Source organism: Notothenia coriiceps, unplaced genomic scaffold (genome assembly GCF_000735185.1).
Source record: "Notothenia coriiceps isolate Sejong01 unplaced genomic scaffold, NC01 NC01_scaffold00036511, whole genome shotgun sequence".
NCBI classification, from domain to species: Eukaryota; Metazoa; Chordata; class Actinopteri; order Perciformes; family Nototheniidae; genus Notothenia; species Notothenia coriiceps.
Genome location: NW_011369212.1, coordinates 150,690 through 176,976, shown reverse-complemented (window position 1 = coordinate 176,976; position 26,287 = coordinate 150,690). Strand labels below are relative to the sequence as shown.

At 42.1% G+C, this 26,287-nt stretch overlaps 1 protein-coding gene across 1 annotated transcript in view; it reads right to left on the bottom strand.

Annotated features, from left to right (window-relative positions):
• Nucleotides 1-1,789: 1,789 nt before the first annotated feature.
• nedd9 (neural precursor cell expressed, developmentally down-regulated 9) overlaps nucleotides 1,790-26,287 on the bottom strand; it is a 30,158-nt gene continuing 5,660 nt past the window's right edge. The window contains exons 2-7 of the mRNA XM_010792529.1: nucleotides 18,760-19,158; nucleotides 7,922-8,020; nucleotides 6,668-6,793; nucleotides 4,249-5,412; nucleotides 3,777-3,866; nucleotides 1,790-2,746 (exon numbers count right to left, since the gene is read on the bottom strand). Of these exons, the coding sequence (XP_010790831.1) occupies nucleotides 2,204-2,746; nucleotides 3,777-3,866; nucleotides 4,249-5,412; nucleotides 6,668-6,793; nucleotides 7,922-8,020; nucleotides 18,760-19,158 (2,421 nt within the window). The 3' untranslated portion in view covers nucleotides 1,790-2,203. The remainder of the gene's footprint in view (nucleotides 2,747-3,776; nucleotides 3,867-4,248; nucleotides 5,413-6,667; nucleotides 6,794-7,921; nucleotides 8,021-18,759; nucleotides 19,159-26,287) is intronic.

The window sequence follows — 26,287 nt, the reverse complement described above, 5'->3', positions numbered from 1 at the left end:
AAGCCAACATCCTCCACTTTCATCACTTACAGCGCCCATCGTACTGTACAGGGCAAATGGAAAATGTAACCGGGGTGAAAAGGGTGTTATCTTTACTTAATTATGAATGTTGTTACATCAAGGCTGAAAATTCGTTTTTTTTGTATTGTGGAAGTGCAGATCCCCTGTCCTCCACCAGGGGTTGCTGCAGCACCCTTAGCACCCCTACTTCCCACGGCCCTGGTTACATACATGCGTTAGCAACCAGAAAATGACACCAGCAATGACAAACAGATGAGAATGCTGCGTGGGGTCTGGGTGCCGTGTTCGCGGGATGTTGCGCGGCTCACTACTGCGAGGAGCGGACAGTGTGAGCTGGGTTCATTTCCTGCTTGCTGCGTGGGATCTGCGAGACAGCGCAAGTATCCCCCCCTCAGTGCGTCACAGTTTCTCCGCTGAGAGAGTGTGTGTGTGGGTGAGGAGCTCCACGGATTGGTCCATTTGGACCAATGGGTCCATCTGGGTATGGTCCCGTCACTGACTGTACCCAGCAAGAAAAAGAAAGATCTCCAACAAGGCGTTCTGGGGCAGCATAGACAGGTCTTTTCTGTGTTAGAGTTTTACTCGCTACAGGGTGTACTTTGAGGGTTTGTGACTTTGCAGACCGTTTACATGCATAAAAAGCTACATACCACACAAGGGGACGGGTGATAACCGGAAAAGCATGACATGGGATCTTTAAGATTATTGGGTATAGCTTACCCTGATCAGATTTGACTTGAAATCAAAAACATCCCGCAGGCGTCCACCATGATGTGATTGAGTTTGACAAGACGTTGGGTTGCTACAGTACAGTTGCATAAAACCCCTAAAACCGGCAACATTTGATTTGCTTTGGATACATTTACTGTTCTTGTAAATTCAGTTTATGAAATTTTGCCATCATACAAACTTAAAAAGCTAACTCAAGGTCCAAGTTTCACTTTTTTGCAAGAGCCTAAAACAACAGCTGGAGCTTTAATGTTCAAATAGAAATGCATTATGTTTGAATCTTTCTGAATCTCATGGTCTTCATCACTACAGATAGTTTCCTGCCAAGCTCCAGAGGAAAAATAAATATTATTAATATTTTCTTTTCACAAGAAATACTTTGACACTCTCATCTAGCATAGCATAGCATACATGCCTGTATGTGTAATTTTTTCTGTTTCCACCAACAACTTGTGGCCAACAAATGGCAGCAAGCTGGTGAAGACCACAAGCATTAAAGTTCCTTCTTTACCTTGGAAATAGAAATCTCAAGGTCCAATTGCTAGATTTTCTTCCAACAGGGCTTTATATGAAAACTGAGAAAAAGCCGTCTGCTGATGAAGCCCATGAAATGATATTGATAGCTCCAAAAAAAAATACTTGTATATTTTACATTTATATTTCTGTGTTAAATGTAATACATGGCAAATAAGCAGCCACTACCCAATGATGAAAACCATGATATATGCTTAAATAGATCTTTAGTTGTTAGTTTTGTTTTCAGTGTCCAGTGATATCCTTCATTGTGTTTACAAGATGTTCACACTGTTACATATTTTAATAATTAGAGTCATTAATATTTCATTAGTATCGCCTGGTGGCTTCATCTGAAAATATCAGACCTTAAATCACGAAAGGCCAAAGGACCTTGACCTTTCCTGACATCCCGCTGAGTAAACCATAAATAATCCCTTCCTCTGAAATATTCTTCTCATGCTAAATTCTCTTTTACTGTAAATAATCTGTTCTGTCAGAGATATTGAAGACACAGTCACATGGTTAAGAAGTCTTTACTTTGTGGAGAGCTCCACACACACACACAGACACACACATCAACATTAACATGGTTTAAAAGCAGATTTACTGTCACACCAGAAGGAAGACACATCAACAACACTACAGGCAGAAAATGAAAAACACAGAACATCTCATAAGGTGCTTCATAATATGCGACAGGAATGTTATGAAAAACGTCTACATAATCCTGCGGAGACACCAATACTGCATCTACATATATATATATATTCATACCATTATATAAAACAAATCTACACAAAAATAGAGCAAATATTTACAGAACACAGACTTATTTACAACATCCAAAACGTAAAGATGAAGAGCAATATATATATAATGTAAATATATATATTTATGAGAATATTAATGTACACAAAGTCTGTTAAGTGGTTGAAAGTCACAAGTTGGCCAGTTGCATCAGCTGTTCTTTGAACCTCTGCGCGTCATGCGACAGGTCGGTGACTCGATCCACCATCTCCTGGATGGCGGCCGTGTTGGGGTAGTTCAGAGCGGCCGTTTTGGTCGCCGACACCACCGTCTTTAGCAAGTCGCACAGCACGTTACTGGAGTTCATCACCCTGTTGGCCACCTCGGGCGCCGACGCCTGCCTGGACAGGGTGTCTCCGATGAAAACGAGTTTGTGCGCGCTGAGGATGACGAACTTGCTGTGCGCCACGAAGATGCGGGGAGGCTGACCGGCGCTCACGCAGCCGAAGAAGGCGTCCACGGCGCTGAGCAGCGGCACGAAGTGCTGCTCGCACTGCTCCGAGTAGAAGGCCAGCAGCTGGCGGTCCCGAGCACACACGTGGGGGGAGGGGGGGAGGGAGGAGGAAGAGTCCGGGGGGGAGGCCGAGGTCATGTCCGAGTGTGAGATCCACTGCGTGACGTCGTTCTCCACGGGTCTGCTCACATCCTGCTCCAGCTTCTTGAACTGATTGATCTGTGAAGGACACAGGATCCAGATTATTGTCTGAGACTGTGAACATGTACAGAGGAGGAAGTAATCAGATCGTTTACTGATGCAAAGGAGCTACGATTTAAATTCTTTCATCAACTACTTAAAATGTACTTTTCTTTTAATGTCATGTTATTGTTTGTATTATGTGTTGTTCTGTTGGTTTGCCATCTCTATTGAATTAATATTTTTCTATCATATTTCTCTTAAGAATTGTGAATTTTAATATTCTTTAGGTGGATGCTAATGCTCTTCCTGCATTATATATGATCTTTTATGTATTTCGTGTGCAAAAGAATTAAAAAAAAAAATCCACAATGACCCATTTTACATTCTGTTTTTGTACATTTAGTAACTTTAGAAGTACCTTGCCTCCAAAAAGAGTAGAAATATAAATTGACAGACAAATTGAACCACTTTAATATAAAGTCCAGCCCTGAACATGTAACCCGGCACATTTCACAGAAAGTCCTATGAGGTCATGCTCTGCAGAAATGCATCTAAGATTAAAACTTTACTCCTCGCTATTGGACAGACAAACATAGAAACTCGCTTCTAGTTATTATTTGATTAATTATAATTTTGAAGCAAAGATGCCACATATCTTCTGGCTAATGGGGATTTGATACACATTTATTTTGTTGTAACCCTTGGTGAAATAAAAACAAACAATTGAAAGACACCACTTTAGTCACTGTGAGGTTGTGATGTCTTTTAAAAACACTTTTTGTATGTTTAAAATGAGCACTTAACAGAGAAATTGCATATTATTTATAATACAAATGACCTTAAGTTGCAACGGTCAATTACAATGATTTGAAGTATTTCGAAATTAAGTAAATATTGCAGCAATCCAAGTGTGTTGAGTTATCTGTCTCTGTGTAAAGCTATATGGCTGCAGATGCTGAAAGGTCAACAGCTGTGTGTATCTGCTGGTATGAATATATTAATATGCACAGCTGATCAGCCACAATCCAGTGCACAAAGGTCTTGTGAAGAGGAGAAAGAGCCTCACCTGCTCCTGGCCCAGCTGGACCTGACTCTGTTTGATGATGTTTTCTTTGTCCAACAACTCCTTCTGCTGACGTTCAAAGTCTTCTTTGCCCTGTGGAGGAAGAGGAGCAGATGATGAGAGGCATTCAAAGGTACTCACACAGCCTGGCTTTAACTTTCTGATACTTCCTACATGAGGCTCTGCCTTCAGTCAATGGAATCGATGCTTTTACAGGAATGAAACTACTCTTCAAAAGACATGGATGGATTAAAAATGATCTTTAACTTGGTGGCTATTTGAGATGTAAATATACTCATGACTATCACAGACGATACAGACGATAAATTAAAACCCCTTTATACAGTTTTGAAACATTTCTGACTTTTGGTGACCTCTAGTCACAATAACCCTAAATGGACCTAAGGCTGTTAAAATGAATGGTCTAAACGCATCACTTGGACATAAGTGGCTAGACTGGTTCTTGAAGATTTACCTGGAGATGTACATAGTCGTAGTCCTCCATCCAGCTTTTGACACACTTCTCGCTGTTCATGTTGTCTTTGTCTTGGCTGGAGGGCACGGGGAAGGGCTTGGTGGGTCCTCCGTAGTTGTCGTTATCGGAGGAGGGGGAGGTGAGCGGGTGGATCATGTTCTCGTCAGGCGAGCTCCCGATGGAGAAGGACCCGTCCGCGTGCGTCCTCCTGAAAAGCAGCTCAGCACTGCTGCCTATCGTGGAGGCCAGCTGCTTGGCGTCGTCGGGCACCGTCCTGGAGACCATGACGAAGCGATCCAGGTCGTCGCTCTTGTTGTGGTGCTTTGCTGAGGCCGCCAGGGCGTTCAGGGCCCAGCTGCAGTTCTCCAGGACTTGGTAGATCTGCAGGAGGATCTGCTGCGAGTCCTCCAGGCGTCCCAGCTGCCGCCTCAGCTTACAGTGCAGGCTGGAGTCCGACAGGGCCGTGGCGTTGGCTGCAGCGCCTCTGCCGAAGACCACAAAGTCCCCCAGGGCCGCCCGGACCCTGTCCAGCACGGTGCGGACGTCGTTGGCGTGGCGCTCCATGAAGGGAAAAGTCCTCCAGTGAGGGGAAGCTGACATTGAATGTAGCGCTCCGACGGAGGCCTCCACGCCCTGCTGCAGGCGGCACAACCTCTGCACCGCCGTGTCCACGTCCAGCGCCAGGCGGCCCTCGGAGTGGGAGCCGGCCGAGGACGAGGACGTGGACATGCTGCTGCGTGTGCTGCCGGTACTGGAGAAGGACAGGCGGTTCACCCCGTCCGTCACGTCCCCCACCGCCCGAGCGTCCTGAGCGGGGATGTCGTAGATCCCTTTGCTGTCGTTGGGCGAGGTTCTGTGCTGGGGGGGCGGCATGCCCCGGGGGATGTCGTATATGTCCCTGTGAGACCCCGCCCCCGTGTGAAGGGCGGGCGGAGGCACGTCGTAAATGCCCTCGTTGCCGTTGGTACTCGGGTGTTGCTGATGGGCAGGAGGCTCCACCGTGGGGGGGAAATCGTAATGTGACTGGGGGCTCTGTGATGGCTTGGTGAGGGCAGGTGGGGGTACGTCGTAGATGCCTTCCTGTTTCTGTTTGAGAGGCTGCGGGAAGTCGTAGTTTCCCTCCTCGACAGCGGGGTTAGTCCTGCAGGGAGGCACCGAGTACACCTGAGGGCGAGGAGTGTCATTAGTGCAAATTCACAAGCAGGTAGCACATCGCTGTGTTTATGACCCAGACATTTTATTTGACAAACATTTGTATTTCATTAACATTGTTTTTTTGTCTTTACGTTCTTCATCTGCAGTCCTTTTTAATTGTAGAAAGCCAGTTAAACGGCCACACAAAATGTTAGATTTTCCAGGAGAGGTCTCGCTTGGGAAATCAGGTTTCTCTTCTCCCTTACCATCATCAGGAAAACCAGTTCACATGACATTTGAGAAATCAGCTCACTGAAAGAAGTGGACCATAAACTAAACAGCACTAAATGTCAGTGGGTTTTCCTCGGATAGAGTTTGCACTGCAGTGAGAGGTTGAGGGAATGAAATACCTCCTGGCTCTCTGTAGATGCAGTGTTTGAAACCTCAACTCTTCTGCCTGTAATCCTTCATCTGATGCTGAGTACAAGAAGGCTTTAAGCAGTAGAGGAACATTACTAAGGACCCTTACTCAAGTATTGTACTAAAGTACATTTTCAGGTCCTTGAGTTTTCCATTTTCCAACTCAACCCGATGGTTAATCGGGTTAATCTGATTCTGATTCTGATACTACATTTCATATGGAAATATTGTATATTGTTCATGAATACTTTTAACAGCAGGGTTAGGGTTAGGCTAACACTTACCCTAACCCTAGTATCACTGGTTACTCTTACTTAAGTAAAATATTTCTCCAATGTCTGGCTTTAGGCTCCCACTAAGTTGCCCTAGCAGAGTGTATGAGGTACATGGCACAAAGCATGATGGGAGCATAGTGGGGGTGAGTAAAAACAGTGGCCTGTAAGTGATTTCCATCAGCCTCCAAACGCACTATTTACAGCCAGACGAGGCAGCCCAAAACTATAATTAAGAACGATGCAAATAACCGGTCCCGGCATATTTCAGGTTATTGCAAACAAACTGATGGCTGTCTGCCTGCACGCCTCTGGGAGTCTGCTGAAATCTTAGAGGGTCTGGAAAGAGAGGAGTTATGTCCTTGACACATAGCGACTCGTGGAGCTTTTGGTTAAACTCTCCTGGCAGGCAAAGCTTTCATTAAGTACCGCCGCAAGCATGTCATAAATATGACATTTAAGGTTTTCCCCCTTTTTTTAAATTAAGAGAAATTGTAGGAGCTGTATCAATAAATAAGTTAAGCAGCTACCACTTCCTTAATTCAGACTTGAGTCTCTGACTGATCACTGTGGTAATAGAAATGTTGTCTCACCCCTTGTGAAGAGGGAGGGACGTCGTACACGCCCTGTGATCTGGCGTCCATTTGAGACGGAGGAACATCGTACACTCCTTGGTTTCTGGCTCCTGGAAACATCTGACCAGGCGGAATATCATACACCTGAAATATAAAAAGTATTAAGGTTAACATATATAAAACCTTATACAAAGAGACTTAGCACATAGTGAGATAGAGAACATGGATTACTGAAACATGGAGTGTCTTTTTGTTATTACTAAGTGGTATAATAAATATTTTGGGAACGATGTTGATGACATTTCTTATATTTTGCAATCAGCTTTTATATACCTTTTTCATTATATTTATCATTACAGTTTTTATTTTTTCTTTATACTGTAATTTGATCACAGAGAACAAAGTACATGCATGGTTTAAATGAGTGTATCAATTAAAAGAACATAAACAAACATAAAGAGGGGTACTTCAAGTTTAATATAATTAATTAATATAATAATATCATTTAAGAAGACATTTTTGATGTTTGATTGAGGAGAATTGCAGCCTTTAATTATGAACCTACTCTTGATTTGTGCTTAATAATGCAACATGCTATAAAACAGAAGGAGTCATCAGCTGACGAGGAGATGACAGGACAAAATGTATTACTGTCAGAGATCCTGTGTGAGGAAATGGGGTCACTGCAGAGAACAGGACGTGTGCTCCATCAAATACAGAACAGACTGAACATCAAAGGAGCTGCGTCGCAGTTCAGACCAATCCAAAACACTGCTTAGTTTCTTGCTATGGTGACTACTGACCGTTTTGTTTGTTTTAAATGATAGATGTATCATTCTATTTAATGATCATGATGAGGTGACACACTTTTTTTTTCATCACCATAACAATGACTGGTTTGATTGAAAACTATAATTTAAAGAGCCATATCAGTGTGGAAATCTATGGAAGCCCTAAAACGTAAAAAAACATGCATTTAAAAACATGGCGCAATGGCTGGCTGTTATATAAATCTGAGGTTTGTACTACAATTTGCAGAAACACTGTTATGATTGATCAAATTAAAAACAAAACATTTTCTTCATGTGCAGTTTTGCATATTTCATGGAAAATCCTGACTTTAAAAGTTATTCAATTCTATGTGATGGTACATTTTAGGTAGAATTACGATACTTTTGTAATCAATCTGAAAGTACACTTGTACTTTTTAATTATAAGTGTTAGTTTTCACAATATGTAGTACTAGTACATGAGGGAACACGAGACACCTACCCCCTGGGATCTACTGGGGGGGACATCATAGAGGTCCTGCTGGTTGTGCTGGCCAGGGCTGAAGGTGTAGGACTGGCCCACTCTGGTCGGGGTCACCACCTGTCCATCAGAGAGGGGGGGGGAGACAAACGGTCAGAGCTGCTCAACACAAATACTGTGAATCACTAATTACAAATACAGTCCTCCTGCTGTTTCTGGGACCATTTCGTGTCAATTCTATGCTGTATAATTACAAGTAAAGGCAAAAAATGACAATGAAAATGTATTGATTTAACAGTCTTGTAACAAACAATTAAATTTCGAGATTTCTTTTTTTTTATCCGAGCCCAAAGTGAAGTCTTTAAAATATCTTGTCTGAAACCGACAGCCAAAAATATTAAATCTACAAAATAGAGCTGAAAGAGTTCCCTGCGAATAAACAACTATAAACTGGTTGGTCATATTTCAGCTAGGTAATAAAATCAGAATCCTGCAGTTCAACTAATAAAACACAAATGTGGTAACAATTCAGCACAACTCTGAGAAAAACAAATGGAAGGCCTTTATCTGAATAGTTTAATAATTTATGATTCAAATGGTTTATGAGAGAGAGTTTTATCGTAGTCCTGGCTGGATTGTGAGCTTTTACATTTGGTGAAGTAGTCATAAGGTCACTGGTATTGATTCACAACCCTGGCAGTTTGTGTTTGTGGATTTAACACACCTTTAAAATATTTAACACCGAGGCGCAGACAGGCTACAGAATAATAGTGTGATTACTGCGTGGAAAAAAAACAGAGACCAACCATGACATTTTAGCTCCCGTTAATTTGTTTTACCACATTTTCCCTACTCTTTTCCCCTCGGTGCTAATCATTCCCTCCACACCTCCTAATCCCAGAGTTTCCATCCCCCTCCCCCAGCGCCGTCGTCCCCCTAAAAGCAGACCTCCTTGCTGCGTCAGACACACAGGAATGCTGGGAATGTCCTTCCCTGAGCCCCTTTGCTCCTCATCTGCCCCCCCGCACCACTATCGCCACACTCATTAACGGGGGTTTGAAAATAGGAACCATACGCATGGCTTCCTGGCAGAGGGGACCGTCTCCAGGGAGGTTTTAAAGTTAACTCCCAGAATCCACTCATGAGTCCCCATGCAGCCGAGTAAATATCCTAATATAATCTCTGGTTCTGAGCAGTAGGAGCCAACTGAGAACGGGATTAATGTTTCTGAGGAAGCAGAAGCAGAGGGTTGGGTGTTTGTCAAAGAGAGTTATGAAAAAAGGTAACAGAGGTGGAAAGTGAGAGTAACGGAAAATGAGAGCGCGTCGCCTAGTATGGGAAGGAATGCCATTCATCTGACTAACAGTAGTCCATATGGTTCTCATAAGCACAACCTGAACGAGCCCCGGGTGATTTAACTCGTCCATTGTTGGCATTCCTGTCCCTGTATACATCATCCCGCAGGGCCTGTGGGGTCAGGGCTGAAACGTACACCGTTGGCTTTAAAACACGTTGTCTGAAATAAACCAGCGGAGGAATAAATAGCCTGCTTTTGGATCTTCTCACGCACTGTCGCTCGCACACTTCAGGCGGTTTGAACTGGGGGGAAAGATACTGTTCCGTGCAGAGATGGAAACCCCGTTGATATCCTGGATCTAACATCTGGCTGTATAGCTCTATGAAAACCTTCATTATTGGCGATTAATTCGGAGAACTGCCACCCCTCCCATGACTCTTATTACCGTCAAAAATGTAATGTGTAAAGTTAATATTAATGTTTTTGTAAAATGTATATTTATTTTCGTATTCAATTTGACAATTAATCAAGTTCCCATATTCTGGGGGCTTTAGGAGTTTGAAACAGGTAGTTATTGACAGGAGCTTGAGCCCTTTTATTTCAAAGCCTATATTTTTTTAATTAAAACAATTTATTTTACAAGGAAAGTATTCCGAATTTGCAATTAAGGACCCCTGTTTGCACAGTGTCCAGATGTAAGTACAAATGGCTATAACTAGATTACTTTGAGACTGAAGAAAATCTTAAAACGTGATTCTTCTCACGCAAGTTAAGGACCTATGTGAGCTACATACTGATAGACCATAATGGTATTCTGAGGGAGTGAATACAACAATGTATATGATGCTTGTCTGTTAAGCTTTGACTGATATTCCTCGGAGAAAGAGTGCAAAAAGTAATGCAAATTATGTTATTCGACCAAATTATAGTCATTTGAATGTAAAGTAGTTGTTTTAGTTTCATTTGCAAGCCTTGAGAGCTTTGGTACTGATTATAAAGCAACATACACATCTGATTGAATTTTTTTAAAAAGCCGTTTCCAGCCAATTTGACCAGAGCATGTGAGCCTTTCACTGAGTAACAACAAAGTGCTGCCTGGTAAAAGGTCACTTCACCCGGCTGCTGTCCCTGTGGGTTAGGCCTGTGTGCTGATGATAGAGGGGGGGGGGGGTTTGGCCTCAGCTGTCACATGCAGATGGCAGCGAGGTGTCTGTCAAAGACCTCTGTGACCTTTATCACAGGTACATGTCATTGCTTTGAGCAGCACTCATCCCAACAGTGGCTCCTCTCAGCCGCTGCCAGATGCACACCGCTCATTTATTTCCCATCTCCACCCTCTGTTTACCCAGCAGGCTGTTGCTCCGAGGCCGCACGGCGCTGCTATAATTGCAGGTGGGTAAATATTGACCGCGTCCAATGAGGTTGGTGCTTGCTCGGCAGCGGTGGCAGGGCCTTTACGGGGAGCGATGACATCATGAAGAGCTGCGAGAGAGCTGAGCAAACATTTGCTCCCACTCAGGTGATAGGTTCTTAGCATTCCTTAACGGAGGAGGCCGAGCAAACGGAGGAACTAAAGAGGGATCGAGTTTAGACTAGTGCCCCGAAGGAGCCAAATAGATGCCTTGTTAGCGCTCCTACGCCGTTATGATGAGTGACTCATGGCTCTCTCAGCGATATTGTGTTTACTTAGCATCCTGGCTGGCTCAGGTTTTTGGCAAGAAGGACTTTTAAGCTTTTTTTCAGTCATTTGAGGCGTCGTTATTACGTCAACATGACTTTGTTTTGTTTTACACATTCTATGAAATGATGGGCAGTTTATCACATTAAAGATGTTTCTTTTAGGCTCATTATGATTAATGGACAAAATAGTTATTTTTTCATATTATTTTTGGGGAACTCCCCCTTTTTTGGACAGTTGAAAGTGTAGAAGTGGTGAGAAGATACGTGTATAAATACATGATCTGCTGCTGTGATAAACGTTTCATCTCAGCTGGTGTGTTTACTGTTCCTAACCTTAGGCCTTGTTTTCCAAATTTCATATTTGGGCCTACTCATTCAATCACTTTTAAACATCCAGTAGAATCGTATTCTTCTACATTTTATTCTCCGCTCGAGATCCTATTTATATGTGAGAGATTGAACATGTGTTGTTTTCATACTGTTGTCTGTGTGTGAGTTTATGCACTTTGTGTATGGGGCAAGGTTCAACAGGAAATCATCATTTCACACCTTTTCATTGGTTGCATACACAAACCAGTTCCCCCCGCTGCTCTAAGCCTGGTGACACAAATCAACAACCCTAACGAGACCTATCTCTAAAGGCTGGCCCATAAAAGAGGGTGACAACAAAGGCATTGCGGTCAAAGTGGCACTTTATTGAACTCCAACCATCCAACTCCTTATTCACGCTTCCTCCTCCCCTCTCTTGTGCTCTTATCCATCCATCTGGATGTGGACAATGTCGACCTCCAGCCGTTTTTCCACCCTTAGCTCTGTCAGCATCGGTTCACCTTTTAATGAGAGCCACCCAAGGGCACCAATCAAACCATGCTATCGCTCATATATAAGAGTGGTGTTTTCTATACGACTGCAACTCCTAAATGTAGGGTGTGTTTCTGCTCTGAAGTGATCTGCTTGTTTCCGCTCAAAGCACAAAGATGTCTCTCGCAGAGTTGTGGGCCAAAACCGCTCGACAACGTTCCCCTCAGCCACTCTGAGCTGCACCAGCCTATTAAAGTGCCAAACTAATTAATGCAGGCAATTAACTGGTGAATCCTGTGAGGCTTTCAGCCGTCCCCTCCGTAACACGTCCAAGTGGCTAAACCCAAACAGACAGCAGGCTTAATGAGGAGCATTAAAAAGAGAACACACTGATTTTATCGCTAATAAGCATCGTCATTCATCCTCTCTGATCAAAGCGGATTCTTAATCCGGTGGAATGAGTATCTGAAGAGAAGAAGTGTTAAAAGATGTGTCTGACATTTGGGTTCTTAAGAAAACTGTATCGTGAGACAGTTCTTAGAAAAGAAGAGGATAATGTCAAATGAGAGCGAACCGAGTGAACTTGAAGCAATAAGCTGAGGAGGGAGTAAAGCTTAAGACACGCTAGCAGCTCTGTAGGCTTAACATCTGCATGGAAGATGCTTTTGCTAGCATCTACAAATAATCCTCACACTGTTCCCAATCTTATTTTAGCAAAGTAGCATGCACATTTTTGCTAAAAAGGACAACAAACGAAGTAATGCTGAGGCTAGGTTTAGTGGTATAGTAGAGGGTTGGACACACTGAGAAATGGACCTTATAAAGGCACCAAAGGAAGAGTCATGGGGTGCTCCTGTATACTATGATTTATCGTCGGTAGGTCATGAATGTTGAACCGAAATTCATGGCAATCCATCCAATGGCTGTCAGGATATTCATGTCTGTATTAAAGTCGTGGAGATCTCACCATGTGGCTAACATTCCCCGACAATATTCCTCTGCTTGTGTTTTATTCTTTAATTGGAATATTTCCTGGTCTCCTTTGTTTGATATAGGGTGAAACTGATTCCTTCAGCTTTTCAACAGTTGGTTGGATTAAAAAAAGGAAGATTAACTAAAACTTCAGCTTTGGTAGTTTGCGTCTTTACTAGGTTTGCAACAATTAGTTGTCTTGTGGTTCAGTTGACCCACTGGAATCAAATCGACAACCTTTTTAAGTTTTTCAAGCACAACATTGAAAAGTATTCTTATTTCAGCCCATTCAAATACTCCCAAAGCCTCCTGCTTGATATCATATTCAACATCTTCGGGTTTTGGACTGACAACATTTTTTTTTTTACCAAAGCTCCTACTTCTGCTACCTTATCACATCCGCTGCTTTAAAACGTTCAAGGAGAGAAAGTCCTTTTTAGTATGCACACACAAAAGAGCACATTACTTTTGGTGCAACTGATTTATGACCTTGCTCCCTCCGATCAAACCTCATGGGCCAGCGATTCATCACATATGCGACAATGGCGAACAGACGGGCGTCTGAAGGAGCTGGCCATGCACTGCAGGAAGAAATAACTCACTTATCTGGAGCTGAGATTGTCCTGCACATGATTAGGCAGAGTAAATATGTCCCAGGCAAACAAACAAGCCATTCATTGTATATAACCTGGTTACTTCCAAAAGGGGACTTTTATCAAGGTAGATGGCACACCCTTACAGTCCATAAACAGCCATTGGAGCACTTCCTTAAGTTGTGTGGGAGTTTATGAATCCTATTGTTGCACCTCTACCTCTTCATGGCACCAATGAGCAGATTGGATCTATGGGTACGACACAGTGAATGGAGGAAATGCCCTTACAAGGAACAGACCTCATGAAGTCAGGAAGTGAGGAATGCAAAGGCCGTCTGGTGGGAGCAGATAAGGAACTAGGCGGAGATCTTTGAACTCCGAACCCAACCCATCTTTGAACACAGTGACCTCAGCGCCTGAGTCAGAGGAAACTGGGGAGAAACCGACGGCGTGAAACAGACACACCTTTCAGAGTCCAAGAATAGATCAGGAGCAGCACATTGAGATGAAAAACGGGCCTCTGAGAGCCGGATGATAAAAGACGGTACAAGGCTTCTCCATGTGAGGAGGCTCTTTGTGTGGCCGAGAGCTCGAGGCACACGGTCCCAGCTCTGAAGCGGTTTGTGTCATGAGGTCCACAATGAAACTGCAGGTATTCTGAACGGATACTAGCTGAAGTAAGAGAGGCCCAAACCAGTTTATAGGTGCTTTATATAGCAGAGAACCTCACACATGAAGGATAAGCAGCATTTCGCCCCAGTCTGGATTTGCACTGCTCGGTTTCAGGCAAGCATATTCGAGAGGCTTCATGCATGCTCGATCAAGAATACACAATCGCGGACACGATATTTAAAGGAGCCGCGCAGCCCGCTGGAGGTCTATACATGTACATTGTCATATTGGGATTAAACCGTGTTAGGGCAGAATTGACCGGAAATGACCGTCCCATAAACAGCGGGAAGGAAGTGAGTAGGTCACTGAATACAGAGAATAAGTCTGTTTCGCTTCAGCTCTGACCGATTGTCTCCCCGCCGCCTAGCACTTCTTACGATGCATGAGACAACGCTGACCGCTGCTGTCCGACCAGGAAGTGCTGCCAAGTCTACAGACCATTCTGGTGCCTGGAAGAGCAACCAGACAGGGTTTGGATCCTCGAAGACAAATGACTCCACGCAAACAGTAGAGACGACAACTGTGCTTGTACAAGATCAAACGTAGGAAAGAGCTCTTAGAGTCACCCATAGATGATACTAGTACGAGGTCACATATTGTGACAATCAACAGTTTGGTGAACGTAAATAGCGTCACAAATGACTAGCAACCTTGCAGATTGGTTACAATAGATATCATAATAGCAAGTGTCTCACTTAAAATGTAACGAGAACCTCTATGTTACTTAGCAACAATGAATAGCACACTTTTCTCACTATCAGGCTATGTCCTATGAATGATGAAATACCTGGACATAAAGCATGGCATGATGAGAAAGTTTGTTGCTATTAATGTGGTCACCAATCAATACAACAGGTGTCTTTAAGACTCGCAAATTGTAGTACAATAGCCTACAAAGAGTGCTATCATGGCAGACCAGCACAATGCAGCTGTGCCAATGTTTCTCTCAAAATGCATTTTTCTGTTACACAGTGTTTTTACTGTGGACTTTGCCATAGACATGCTGACTGAGGATGCTTTTTAAAGTGTCAATAGCGTATTACAATCAAACCAGTATTGTTTATGGTGATGAAAAAAAAAGTGTGCCTCCACCTGCATCATGGATCCATTAATAGAATGGAGAACGGTCCGATGATGCACACTTCTAAACAAACAAAACGGTCAGTAGTCACATAGGCAAGGAAATAAGCAGTGGTTTGGAATTGGCTGACTGCGACGCATAGCTCCTTTGATGTTCAGTCTGTTCTGTATGTCATTGAGACTCGCGGCCACACGTCCTGTTTCCTCACTGCCACAAGTAGACTCCCGGTTCTTCACAACCGTGGATCTCTGACAGTAAATACATTCTTGTCCTGTTCATCTCCTGGGACATCGTGAAATGATCGTTCGTTTAGTATAGGGGGGGGGTCAGGAGGGTCAACCAAGGACAAGGCTACAGCATCAAACGGATACAGAAAGAGAGGAAGAGAGTGCCCAAACCTCAGTGTGCCTTTATATACCAGAGAACCACACCACATGAAGGGAAAGCAGCCATTCGCCAGTCTGGATTTGCACTGCTGGGTTGGCATGCAAATCCGAGAGGAGCCCATGCATGCACTCTACACACACATGGTGAAGGACATGAAGGAGCCGCGCTCTGCTGGAGGCCTTACAGTAACATGATAGGGGATTATCCAGTGTAGGGTCCTGGTATTAGTCTCCATAATCATTCGGGAAGGAAGTGAGTGTCACTTGAAGACAAGAAAAAGTCTGTTTTCCCTTCAGCTCCATCGCCTCTTAGCACATTTACGATGCATGAGACAACGCTCCGCTGCCTGTCACCAGTACCGCTGCCGCAGTAAACAAAACTGATTTGGTGTTTGGAAGAGCAAAAGGTCAGGGTTTGGATTTCACGAAGACAAAAATGATCTCAACAAATATTATGAGACAGTACAACTGTGCTTGTAAAGTTTCAAATTGGAAAGAGCCTCTTTAAAGTCTCTTAGATGATTCTAATGTTTTTTATATTGTGACCATTTAACAGTTTGGTGAACTTAATAGCTCAAAATGACTAGCAGTTGCAATAAAGAATAAGATACAATGAATAGCAAGTGTCATTAAAAAACGAAACCTCTTTGTTAACTTTACCAACATTTAATAGCACAACTTTTCTCCAGCATACCATGCTTTATGTCCCAGATGTTTTCAACAATCATTAGGACTTCAGAGGGTTACATTTGTTCCCGAAAAACAAGATTTTGTTTTAATGAAGTTGAATTAAAAGGGTGTTGAGGTTGACTTGACTTGCAAAAGGCTGAAACAAATCAAATTGGACATTTTCTGATTAAGACTTGTTGAGTTCAAACGTGTTGGTTTCCATTTATCCAATTAAATCATTTTAAACTGAAATGAAACTGCCTCCAATGCTTCTCTGCCGTGGACCATAGACTAGATGAACCACCATAGTTTGTTTCTTTTTTGCCATTATCTTTTGAAAAATGAAGACTTGATTACACATTAATGAGTTTAGAGATGACATATTATAATTCAAAAGAAATAATATATATTTTGGTTGATATATATTTAATATCAACCAACTAGTATTGAAGCATACTGGTCATATCAAAATAAATATTGTGGATGATAATGGTTATTATCCGCTCCTTGTGTTTTTATATGCATCTTTGACTTTTTACCCAGGACAATGCCCTGTTAATTTCTTAAACTGATGATTCATCCCGTTTAATTTCCATCCAACCAGCTAACACGGGACTTTTTGAACTCTGAAAGCCCAAAATAACTCTTTCAACTTCCTCTCCATAAATCTTTCACTCTAGTTATTACTGCGGCTACAGATACAAATGGTGATTTGGTCAAACGTTGATGGAAAACAACGGAGCCTTGTCTGGACTCCGGCAATACTCAGAGTAAAAAATCGCTCTCTTCATTAGACAGGAACAACCGCTGGAAATTGAACCATTTTGACAACCACAGATTGGAGGGAAAGTTAACGTCCAAGAGATCTCTCCAGTAAAATGATTACAGCACAATACGCACTCTCATTCGAAGCACATTTCATTTTCCATCTTATCACCAAAGTCTTTTTTAATACCATTCATCACGTAAGCCTTGAGGCCTGTTTGTGTTAGTGTTGGTTGGCAGTTTGCAGGTTGATTGACAGGTCTCTCCTCCAGAATGACTTTATCACACACTCAATCACACAAAGTCCTCTAAGCCTTGGGTGCCTGCTGCCTATTTACCTTCTGAAAATGCACACCTTAGCTCATTTCTATGATGGATGGAGCTGATTTGTAAAAAAAAAAAAAATCCCCCTAGGGATTTCAAAAGCTCATCCAGCATATAATTAATTTCCGTCTCCTGAAGGGATGATCTGGTCTGAGGTGCTAAAACTAGTTAAGCGGTTGAATAAACAGTAAGGTTTTTCCCTCCTGTTGAAGCACACCATTTTGAATGGAGAATCACTGGGCTCACTTGTGTTCATCTGGAGCAATTCTTTTAATACTGAGACCAATTTAAATGTTTAAAAAAAACTACTGGATAAGCAAAATGTCTCGGTAATTAGGAATAAAGCAATATAGCTTCTTTTTTTTTGGGCTTACATCACCTTTACCAACGTTATTCAATCCGGTTCTGTGTGCAATAATAACCTGATATATTTTCCAGGACAGCTTGAGATATAAGCTCTAAATAATATACTAAGCGGCCAGTAAAACAACAAATGTGCACAATGGACACACTGCTTTTTGTGTACATATATCTAAACTGTGAGAGGACCATGCCAGGTGTAATGGGTTTGCCAGCTGCCCGCTTAGAGCATTTAAATGCAGCTGGGCTCCACCGAAATCCAAAAAACAGCTCTGTTCTGTTTGCTTTTCCACGAGTTATTCCCATATTCACTGCCCGTCTGTGGCTTGGACTGGCTCGGCTACACACAGTGTGCCAATATACATATAAAGCCAAATGGAAGCTCTGCACAAAAACACTACCCTGCTCTGTGGTGAGCACCAGGCCCGGCACACCCTGTGCACATTTCACATCACAGACCCACGATCTCTCCGGCCTCTCTGCTCTCTGTGTGTAATCACATTGATGGGAGTCGTGGCAGGCTGGCAGGATAACAGGTCACGGTGCGAATGCCTTGTCCTTTCACATCTGATACCAGTGAAGGCCACGCCCACCAGAGTGGATGTTTTAAATCTGCTCTGATCCTCAAGGACTGTCTCCAGAGATCAGTCTCCTTTTTCTCTAAACGCACTTCATCATTTTCAATTGTTCAATGCTTTCATCCCCCACTATACAGTTGCATCTGAAAAATATAAGATGAGTACATAATTGGCATAGGGTTTCTTAAAATGTGTATTTCACTACTTTGCGACTATGTTAAAACCCAATGAAATATAATAAAGTGAATAATGGAAGCCAAATTCCTTTGGACATTTTGGGGTTAAAACATTTGACAATTGACATTTATCGAGAAAAAGACCCCAAAAATCTCCATTTCAGATTTTCAAATGTTGCTTCTTTAATTAAGTGAATATATGAATGAGCTGGACTGCTAACACAAGCTATTGGAAGTTATGACAAAGTGTGATGAATTGTTTTGCGACACCACTTTATTGATTTATTAGAGAGCCAGAAGTCCACAGCTTCCAACCAATCACTTCAAGAGGTGGCTTCACTGATGAGTTCCTCCGCTACACTTAAAGGAACTTTAATCAGCTGGTCCATGGTGCATGATTGGATTAAATGATTAATCACAATTGTAATTGACAGACTCACTGATATTTAATATGGTCATTAGTTGCAACCCTAGGGAAACGTAATCAACTATCTTCATGTCTTACCTTGCTGGGGGTGTTATCAGCTGCTAGAGTACTCCTGGGTGGGACTTGGTAGATGTCTTGTGCCGGGGGAACTTGGTAGATGCTCTGTGGACTCTGGAGGGAGGGGGGCACCTGGTAGATCCCCTGAGCCCCCCCTGAGCCAGCCTTCTGCTGATAGGCCAAGCTCTGAGGGGGGGACTGGGCAGCGGCGGCCGGCGACTGGGCCTCGAACATGGGTCCTATCAGCAGCTTCAGGCGGTTGCCAGGGGCGATGCCTTGGCGGCCGTGCAGGGAGCAGAGCCACCAGCCCTCCAGCCCCCCCGTGTTCTGCTCGATGACCGTCAGGATGTCCCCTTTACGGAAGGCCAGCTCCTCGGGGGACTCCGGCATGTTGTCGTACAATGCTTTGGCCATCAGGTTCTGCGGAAATAAGGGCACACATTGTTCTTTAGACAAAGTTCATGGCTTCTTTTTCCATTCTAATAAACATAAATGCATTTTAGGAAATCAACTCATTAACTTTCTTGCTTAGACTTGGATTAGATCAATTCCATTCTCATTCCTATACTTTAAGTTAGAAGCTTCTGCCTGTAGCAAGTTAGCTTATAGCTTAGCACCAAGAGTTAAAAACAGGGGGAAATAGTTGGCCTGACGCTGGCCATCGCCTCTAGAGCCCAATAAAGAACAAATGTGTAAAAGCATCAAGTGAGGTTTTGTTGTCTCAAGGTGACTATGCAACTTCAGGAAATGGCTGATCGAGGACAAAAAAAGTTTACAGCAAAAAAAAAATTATACTGGAAAAACCCACAACTTATTATGTATTTGGATCTGGGTCTATAGAGGTGTCACAAGGCCAATTTTGTTTATTGTAGACAGAGCCAAGATGGCGTTTGCCCCCATTTTCCAGATGTTATGCTAAACTAAACCAATCATCTACTATTTGTAGTTTTTTAAGCATACAAAAACAAGTTGTTCCAAACCCCACACTTAACGCCAAAGTATTATTTTCAACCATTTTGGTGAATGACATGCTGGTGAACTTTTCTTCAAATTACCATGGAGGATCCCATTAGCCCCCAGCTCCACGCCAGATGTCTTTCAAACCAATGTGAATTTGATGGGATTTTATCAGCCGGCTCTCTGCTCGGGGGCACAGTTATCTAAAGGGCCAGCACAGGGCGGAGGGATAATGACTCTGAACCACAGATTTTGGAGATAGGAAAACCCCTAGAGTGTGCCACTTCTGTCTGAAAGAGGCATTTTAAGCCTAATTGCCTCAGTAAATGCATCAGTCCTTTTCCTTTAGCTTTTATTCATCCATGGAAGGAGTTAACTGAGTATGAACACTCCTTTTCAGCTGCTTCATAATCGCTCGATAACAAACTTTAACTCTTGGGAGATGCCCAGCACAGCAACAGTCCTGTGCTTAAACTCTGTAAACTCCATAAATACAATTAGCGATTAAGTGCCAAGGGCACTATCAAGGGCAACTAAACTGAAGGACAGGAGAGAGTTTGTTTGGTTTTCCCAGCTTGACTGTATTTGGTGCAAACAACATAACTTAATTTTATTTTTGCAACCCACTACCTGAGTGAAACATATTTTGTTGTTTTATGTATCGCCTTTTCTTCTGTAATCAAGCCAAGTATATATTTCTAATGACGACAAACCTACAGAGGGTTGAAACCAGACTGCTGCCGACGTTAAAGCTTTATAAACTCATCCTGTAGTTTGTATTAAACCCACTTGTATCAGAATAAATGAGCTGCGTAGGGGATATAATCTGAATCCTAATCTAATTCAAACTACATGCACATTTGGATTAGAAACAAATATTTCTACAGAGGGAGGATTATCAGAAACGTGCAACCAAGAAACAGGGACTAACTGCTTACACACCCAAATATAGCTTCTGAAAGGGAAATTCAGTTTCTTTAAACGCCTAACCCCTTCAGTGGCAGTGTGGGAATCAGGAAGCCCAATTTGAGGCTTTCTTGAAACCTCTTTGGCCTTCCTCTTTCCTACCCGGCCTGATTCAGGCAGTTCCCATGTGAAACTCTTTCTGCTGCCGACATCGTTATCTCTCACTGCGGCCTGGCCTCTCTGGCTATTGTCTAAGTTCGCTGTCAGGGCCATTAGCCAGCAACACCTATCGCACAATTACATCCCCACAATCAACCCCCTGCCACCAGCTAGCTGCAACAAGTTTTGATTGTGACCTCCCGAGGTCGAATTAGCCCAATGGGAGTAGACCTGGATGTTCATGCTCATTGCAATAATGTAATCAATGCTGGCATCCATGAGGAAACAAAATGCTGATTACTGTGATTACAACTGTAGCTCCAGCCAGAATTTGAATAATTTCAAACATGCAAGAACATTTTTGTATCATCATAAACCTCCCTCTCTGTCTGATGTTCACTTGTACGAATCAGATTCACCAAACCCTTTATTCGTCTTCAAACGTCTTCAAACTGCACACATTTGTTGTAGAGTGCTTGTTTAAGCCTCATGAATGTCAATTGCCCGATTTTGAGATTGAATTATTAGCATATTCAAAGCCTTTTAAATGTGCCATATCATTTGACTTTCTCTTGTCTGATTGAGGGCCAAGTTTCATCTACAGAATAAATTCGCACCAAAAGGTCATGCAGACAAAAAGTTAACAAGATTGGCAGATGTATTACTATTGTTGTTAAGGGAATCAAAATAATCCCAAATAATCTAATTCAAGCACTGAAGGACAGGTCAGGGGAGGATAGCAGAATAACAGATTGACAGAAAGTCTAGGCTGTCATACTGAAATATGCCCAAAAATATATAAATCTAAACTAAAATGGCTCCATTAATCGAAAAAAGTAATTAAGATATTCAGGTAAAAGATTAGAAATGATGGCATCATGATTCTTACATTTTAATCACTTTTCCCCCCTGCGGAGAATGGCAGACTACTGGACAAGTCTGGACAGATACAAGATAATTGGTGAATTCCGTCATTTAGCTGAAATGTTGCGTCAGAACTGTTTGCACAAGTCGTTCCTGCATTAGGTCCATGCTGTGGTAAACTGCTACGTGTTCAGAAGTAATTAAATTACCTCACAGAGCACAGAACTGCACGTAGCACACGCTGCTTTGAGAGAATGCCACATGCACACAATCACAAACCAATGTGTACACATACAAAAGTGGCTACAAGTTGGGCCTTATAGTTGTCCTTCATTAAAAAAGAGGAAAACTAAATATAAATGATATATACTGTACCATGATTTCCTTTATACCATGAAGGTCATTTCACATCGATAGAACGCTTAAACTTTAGTCTTTTCTGGCAGTACATCGCATTAATAAGTCACACATCAGTCTGCATTTGTGTTAAAAAAAAACTGAACACGTACGGCATGGTGTGTTGAGGTGAGTGTGGCGAGTGAGAAACATGTTCACACACTTAACCCTGACACTCACTGTGGTTTCGCTTTATTGGAGCAGAGCTTTTGGAGGTAAACATACAGACAATATACTTTAAATGAAAATCATGACCACTTGAATAGCACCTCGACCAATAACGATTGAGTCATACATGAGCCAGAGAAGATATGTGAAACAGAAAACATCCCCCCTTATCATTTTGAACAAACCTGTTGTTAGCTGTAATGGCTAACAGCTACATGCAGATCCTTTTTTTAAGTGATGCTCCTGTTTTTGTTTGTGTTTGTCTCACTGCATCACTGTAATCGCAGCAGGTGAAACTGAGTATTAAAGCGGGCGTCAGATCTCTGCTATAAACATTGGTTAGTCACAACACGGTGACTGCACCGCTCGCCATTGATCTTCCTATAAACACATGTGTTTGTCATTTGTCAGTGGGCAGGCGGGGAGGGCCCCTTCTGCTTCACCCACTGACGACCAGCTTCCAGGAAGTTATGTGTTATAAGTCAGCGAGGCGTTCTGCTGCTTCCTAATGTAAACACAAAGCTTTTCTGGTCCTGCCATTTAAATATTGATGTAATAACAGAGGTTAGAGGGGGTGTTCAGAGTGGGTTAGAAGGCAAGAGCTTATCTCAAAATAAGCTGAAAGGTCTTTTAATGGTTTTGCTCTTTGCTATTTTCCAAACCTTTTTGGGCCCACTACAGTATGTCTTAAGCACGTCAAAGGAAACAAGGCAGTTTAACCTAGTATCCTTTTACATTTCCTCTTATATAACGTTTATGAAAAAGTTAACCCTGATTTTAATTTTACATTTTTAACTGGATTTTGTTATACCATATTTCTATTTAACCTCCTAAGGTTATTTCTCAGTTATTTGCATAATCTAAGGCTTCTACCATTTGTTCAAATGTAGAGCTACATGAATCCATTATTAATTTGACAAAGAAGTAATCTGCAACTATTTCTAAGCATCCATTCATCATCGAAGAAGTGTCTTTAAATATTCTTTGATTTTAGCTTCTTAAATGTGATAATATTCTACTTTTCTTTGTCACATCTGATAGTTGTCTAAATATTTTAGAGCTGATGGTCGAATAAAATAACAAACACATTAATTTTCAATAGATCTAATAATTCCTTATTTGAAATATGTATTGGTCTATGAAATGTCAAACAATAATGGAAACAATGGCCACGGTGTTGATTCAGAATCTTTTTTTCCTCCGAATTATAGTGCAAACCCCAAAACATGCAGTTTACAATTATATAAAACTGAGAAAATATTTTTGGGCTATTCCTTTTAAAAGTGAATGAAATGTTTACCTGTAACTATTTGGTTAAGGATGAAGCTTGACAAACATTGGCATGATTACTGAAGAACGTATCTGTTCCAGATAAAAGTAGGTATGCAACTTGTGTACACATGTATTTTATTTATTATTGGGGGTTTCCCATGTCTAATGCCGCCCTCTACAACATCTGGTTTCAGGGGCGTTCTCACAGCCTTGTATGTTTTCGTCATTAGAAAACGAGGAATTGTGTAAATCTGAGCCGTCCAGATTCCCACCTGGAGCTGCACTGCAGCCTGAAGACCCGGCTGTCTGAGCCCCTCCACCCTGACTCACAAACCTTTACATCAACAAGGCTTTTTTTCCACCAGCGTCTCGCCTGAGCACAAACAGTGTAAACGTCCTGTGTGAGTAAAAGCCTTCGCTGACCATCTGAAAATAGAACCTTACGTAACTGTACTGCTTACTGAAAGGGCCCCACCTTTGCTTTCAGTCAGTACTTTCTGGGTGGTTTTGGCTCTGCCTCTCTGGGGTAGACATCAATCTACTAATAATCAAGGTGGATTTGGCTAAACAAGTACAAAAAAAAAATTGCCCTGCTTCTGCAGCCAAAAGCCCAACCACAGCACCCAGCAGTAACATAGCATCCCCACAGCATTGAGAGCTGTTCGTCTTTCAAAGAGAAAAGGATGTTTTCAACCAAGAATAACAACAACCTGCTCCAAATAAAGTGGTACGCTCCAACTGTGAAAACCTATTGGTGTGAAAATTAGGACCGTACCAACTGCAACAAGACCCGGGTTGGTTCGCGGAAGAGGGCGAACCAGCACACTCATTTGGCCTCATTTCACATGGTTAAATATAGAAAATAATTATAGTAATGACGGTAATGAGGACCTGATGACTTTTACAAGCCGTTCCTCAGAGTGCGGGTGAGCGCCAGTTCAAATAAATGGGCCGTGTGAAGGGTTCTGGGTAGAAAGGGCTCATGGGAAGCGGTTCAGAGCTCAGACCACATGGTAATTTCTTCATTTGGACATTTTCAGGAAGGTTGACCCTCTGATTACAGCCTAAGCCAGTGGGCCACCATTAACATAATTACACAGCAGCCTCGGTGAAACTTCACCTCCGCTATTTCGGAAAAAGTCTTGTGGAAAATGACACAACTTTTGAAGCTTTTATTTTAAGCCAGGGAAACGTGATCCAATACAGTACATGCACTGCTGCCACACAGGGACTGATTGATATGTTATGCAAGCAGCTGTAAATCAATATGACACAGTTACAGTGACGTCGATAGAGCTAACAATCAATGGTTTATTCCTGTGTGGCTTCCATCATGGTCATCAGCCATTGATTGGTTTCCAATACCTTTTGGTCCGAGGCACCCAAACAGCCATGACATGTTATGACTTTATGTACTGACTGAATGTAGGTTCCAAATAAATAGTACTATTCATTATATTATTACATTTGTTCTACAATTGAACCATCCACATTTAGTTTGGTTGGTTCAGCAATAATTAAGTACACTATTATTATACTAGTACCATGACTCTCAGTTGCATAAGTGACAGTAACTACAATTTTTTCTTAAACATAACCAAATTAAGAGTTGTTCTGCCTAAACCCAATTTCCTGTGAAGAGGGAAGTTTAATTTGAAATTACACTGTAACAAGCAGCACTTCAATAAGGTTATTGACAGAGACACTACAGGGGTACCTGTTGGTTATCAGAAATAAATGTTTTTTAATGAACATCCCCAATTGCAACAATTAAACACTTTTTATATGGTTATTTCTACCATTTTGTCACGACTTTTAGCTACCTGTTTTAACCTCTATGTTAACTCTTATATTGACTCAACAATCTTTCCACGTACTACCTGGCAACTGCAGAACTTCCCCCTGGGGTAATTCCCCACTGTGAAATCACTGTTATTGGACAGAAATAACATAATTGGCTTATTCATTAGTTTTTCCCCCAACATCTGAATAGCATGATTTTGTGACTTGATTTGTGACTTTGTAATGATTTTCAGTGGACCACAGACATCAAGACACAGCACACCAAGCTCCTCCAGGCTGATAGAACAGGCTCTATTCATCCTGCATAAAAGACGATTGTATCCCCAGTGTAAATATGACACCCACCACCTTCCCTCTTCTCCTATTTGTGATTCACAAGCTGTTGCAGCACTGCAAGGAAATCTCCACTCCCCAACACTTCTAAACAGCAACAGTGTGGTGACTGTCTCTCTTAGACGGGATGTGATGTGCAGTTTTTTGTCTAACCACACTGCAAGCTGTGACCACTGAAGCTTAAAACATCTATGTTTGAGAGCTGACATATTTGTTTAGTCAGTCGATATGCATCGCTAAAACTGTGTCAAAGACATGGCATTTACCCAGAAACAAGAATAAGCACATTTTGTCTTTGTTTGTCTTTTTCGCCATACAGTATATTGTATGTTAGTACCAAGAATAAAAAGATGTATCTATCGAAAACATAATGGTTGGACATATTTATAATGAAAATGATAATTAGTTGCATATTTCTACCATTCTGATTGTTAAACTGTGGCAACCTTTTTGCAACTTAGAGCATTGAAACTCGTGATGCAACACAAAGTATGCCGTCAGCCACATCTTGCTTTAGTCACAGGAAGTGATTTGAGTAACTTCTTGGTTAAATGACAGTTCTCTTCCGAACTCTATCCATTCATCATAGGTGTTTTATTTGTTTACTGTCACATAAACTACAAGGTAACTTCTTAGCCTGCAGCACTTCCAGGCTTCCTTCCACTGACCTCGACTTATCACCTCACATCTT